The sequence below is a fragment of the Buceros rhinoceros genome, unplaced genomic scaffold, assembly GCF_000710305.1.
Source record: "Buceros rhinoceros silvestris isolate BGI_N320 unplaced genomic scaffold, ASM71030v1 scaffold47517, whole genome shotgun sequence".
NCBI lineage: Eukaryota > Metazoa > Chordata > Aves > Bucerotiformes > Bucerotidae > Buceros > Buceros rhinoceros.
The window spans coordinates 1-4,010 of record NW_010422480.1 but is presented as its reverse complement, the minus strand read 5'-3'; the positions used below and the strand labels follow the sequence as shown (position 1 = coordinate 4,010).

Here is a 4,010-nt window from a genome sequence, read left to right as displayed (position 1 = left end):
TCCCTCCCCGCTGCTCTCTGCCCCGGCCGGTTCGGGACCCTGTCCCTTGGTGCGCTTGTGAAGGCTGCGGAACGCTTGTCACCCGAGATGCCCACCACTTGTCTGGGGCACTGGAAGAAGCCCCGCAGCAGCACGTGGACAGCAGATCCGTCCCCGTTTTCCAGGAGCACCACCGCGGCTCACACAGCGCCTGCGTGCTCCAGCCGTGGGGTTTAAGTCTTTATTCTCCGGGAGAGAAGTTGGTGGCATTTGTGCAAAGCAAAGAGACAGCCCTGCCTTGGGAGCTGTTCTTACACTTCAGGGCTTTGGTGGCTGATGAATTCCTGGAGCAGAGCTTGCACTTCTCCTCGCCGACTCATCGTGGTTGCCTTGCCCTGGAAGCGGCCCCTCTTCCCAGCTCCTTTGCCTCCCAGCAGCTCGGCCACCCTGCAGCAACCACAGCACGGGCTGAAGGGCACCCACCGGCACAGAGGAGTGGCCTGTCCCCGCCTGCTCCAGACAGCAGATGAGGAGCCGTGCCCTGATCGTACTGCTCAGCTGCTTCGCCTGCAATGTTCAAATTCTCACTCATTTTAAAGAAACCACAGAACACGTTACCTGGGACCTAAATTCTCAACCGCTTCAACAGGTCCAGCCAGAAGAAAGAGTCCTGCTTCTTTTTCATCTCCCACAGTCAGGAACAGCAGGGTTTCCTGTGGACAGAGAGACGGACCTTGCTCCAGAACAACCAGTGTCCTCCTTGACCAGGAGAGGACAGCGACACTGGCCGCAGGACCCATCCAAGCACCCGACCAGCTCAGATGTGTGCGTGCGTTACCGAGACAGAGACTCAACCTGAAGGAAGTAAAAGGGAGGAGGCGTTTGAACCTTTTATGCTCAATCTCATGTTGTGGGGGACAGAACAGGTACTGGCATATCCTGAGCTAAAAGGATACGGTTGGCAGATGGATGAGATGACTGTTGTAGGTCCATTATGACCGAAATAGTGTGTCCTGTCCTGCCCTGCCCTGTCCTGCCCTGCCCTGCCCTGCTCGAGGTTCTGTACAGCTCTTGGGGGGACAGGCTCTTCTACAGTGCTCTGAATTTTCACTGTTGTGTTCCTCGGCTGTGGAGGATTCCCCTGCAGACTGAGGCTGCTGGGGCAACAACCTCACGTAATTTTTGAAAGGAAACAGACCTGTAGCTTGTGGCTACGGTACACACGTGGTACAGCCTGAATGACACAGCCAGCAGTGTCAGGTTAGTCTTCAGCAGTGACTCACCTCTGTCCCAATCTCATTAGCGATGATATTCATAAATTCAGAGTCACCCTCTTTCCTGTATGGAGGGATAAAAAAAAAACCAACACTTCAGAAAGAAGCAAAACCCTCCTCTAGAGTCTGAAGTACCAATGAGGAACCAAAGGCCTGGTGGGCCTGGGGTTTGGCCAGTGGTTTTCTATCTCTCCCAGGCAGCTCAACGTCCCGTTCACCTTGTTTATACTCTTCCTTGAGAAACAAGCCTGAATAGGGGTCAGAGAGATGCAGCTGCCCTAAAACGTGTGAGATGCCACTCGGCCCTTTCCCCTGCAGCGCCCCATACCTGTGGAACACGAAGAGCTGGCTGCGGGCAGGTCTGCTTTTGAAGTCCCGGGCCACCAGAACAGCCATGTCTCTGAGCAGGTTCAGGTTACTCTGAAAGAAAAGCCAACGACCTGCGCTGCAGAGCGGGCAGGCAGCGCGGACAGCGAGCTGCGCTCCCGGAGGCACCGGCAGTTTCAGGATGTCCACACAAACTGCTGTCCTCCCCTGGCTCCCCGCGGTCCTGACTAACGCTCGGGTCTGCAGGCAGCAGCCACAGTCTGCTGTTCTCAGCCACCCTCACACCTTCTGCAGCAGCTTCACAGAACTCTGCAGCCTCTTCACGGCCTCCACGTGCTCGCCCGGTCCGTTTCTGAAAGAACAAGGAGAATTTGGACGGACACTGCGGGACAAAGGAAGGATTTCTTATAGGAGCAGAAGCAGGTAACGCCGCCGCAGGGCTGTGCCCTGGGGCTGGTGTGGCGTTTGTCAGAGGGAAGAGCAAGATGAAATCATCCAAGGGGAAGGGCGTTACTTGAGCAGTGCCGTCAGAGCCTTCTCGGTGCGGTGACTTTGTTCAACTGACTTCAGCACTCTGTCTCCTGCCAGGAACACCAAGTTGGTTTTGTTCTTTTTCCCTTTTTCTGTGCCAAGGAGTTTAATAACCTTAAAAAGAAGATCGCCCCGGTCAGAAGAGAACAGTTCTTTGCTTACACTCACACAGGTGCTCAGTTCCTACCAGACTGTGCCTTGTGAGTGCTGGCTCTCTGCCAGCAAAAATAAACTGACAAAAATCAGCCGTAAGGTCAAGGATGGTGAGGCGGTGGAATTAATAACATCTGCCAGTCACCCTGCGCTCTGCAGCACATCTGGATGTCTCTGCTGGGACACAGGCTCCAGCAAGTGACTCACACGACAAACACTTAAAGGCAGCTCTGGAAATTTATCTCCATCTCCCTGCACAGAGGATTCCTCACTCATGACAAACACTCTGAAATATCAGCGCTTTAAGCAGAGGAAGCAAGTGGCTGGAAACCCAGGAGAGATCTGCCACATGGCAACACACCACGTGCCCTCGGCAGCGGCACCAGCAGTTCAGAACACACCAGCCAGCCGGCCGGGGCCGGCTCCTGTCTCAGCAAACGAACAGAGCCTGACCGATGGGACAGAGACTGTGGCCCCGCAGGGGCTCACCCAGCACGGGGCTCCCACCAGCCCCTGGACCACCGGACCACTTCCAGCAGACCCAGATCTCAGGGCTTCTGCTGTGCCAGGCCTGAATGCGCAGTGCGAGGCTCCCAAAGGCAGCTCGGCTGCAGCCCCACCTGCAAGTCGCTCAGGTTGGAGACGTGAGTCCCGCAGCACATGTTGGAGTCTATGCCTTCGATGTCAACAACCCGCACCGGCCCCGCGTGGTCGTCTGGCAAACCACGGCTTCTCACCTAGCAAAAGGAGGACAACGGCAAACCAGGTGAGCTCCGTGCCACGGTTATTTCGGACCAACGGATATCACCAGCTCTCTCCCCGCCACTCACTGTCTCAATTTCAGGGTCGTCTGCAGCCAGTTCCCTCACCACCACGGGAACCCTCTCCCGGATCTTCTCATTCACGCTCCTCTCCAGGGCCTCTACTTGTTCTGCAGTCATGGAGGGGGTGTCCAGCTCAATGACACTTCGCTGACGGCCCAGTTCCCTGCACCCATGAAGAACATCCACTGCTGCAGCTACGACCAGCTGAAAAGTCCCTCTGCAGCACCAAGTGCCACCCCACTGCTGGGACTGTGGTGACTGAAACAAGAAAAACCTCCCCCCTCCCCCGCTTATTTACAGAACACCAGATGCACTACACACACTTGGAGGACAAGACAGAGCAAATACTTTGTACAGCTTCTCTCTAGTTCAGTCACCTCTCCCAGGCCCTCTGAGCTCGAGTGAAATGTCCAAGGACAAACTGCTTTTGCTTTATCAATGTTTGTGACCCAGCACGGCAGCAGATGCCTGACCTAATTAAGGCTGGGGTCAGAAGGAGCCTTTTCCCTGCTCACCATGAAGTTGTCTTGAATCCAAACATCTGTTCTGCGATGGCAGTGATGAGATGTTGTCCTGGAAGAGACATACAAGCAACAGCTTTGAGTGTCACTGGATGCAGGGAGGGATTTGCAGTCAATCTGCAAATTTTCTGATGACATTTCCCATGACATTTGCAAATGCCCAGACGCATGCTCAGTGCTGGGGCTTATGCTACTGCTTAGGAGCAGAGAGAAGAGACAGCCATTGCCCTTGCCCTCGCCTCGTGGGCCTCGGGACCCTGAGCACACCACCGTGCACTCTGAAGGCTCCGAAGCAGGTGCCCACCTGTGGCCAGCGGGTTTGTTCACCGGCCAAGGAGACCCCGCAGGGAGGCCCCGGGATGGGCGGTGGGGCAGCGCTCTCGGGCCTCCCCCTCCCCACG

General features: G+C 55.9%; 1 protein-coding gene across 1 annotated transcript; it reads right to left on the bottom strand.

Annotated features, from left to right (window-relative positions):
- Positions 1–211: 211 nt before the first annotated feature.
- Positions 212–3,661, bottom strand: AARSD1 (alanyl-tRNA synthetase domain containing 1; the record flags this gene model as incomplete). The annotated part of the gene is made up of 9 exons (XM_010140036.1): positions 212–426; positions 598–692; positions 1,263–1,317; positions 1,582–1,673; positions 1,866–1,932; positions 2,095–2,225; positions 2,885–3,001; positions 3,095–3,251; positions 3,604–3,661. Coding segments are annotated over 9 exons (908 nt in total), but the record flags the coding sequence as incomplete, so codon positions are not given.
- Positions 3,662–4,010: the final 349 nt, after the last annotated feature.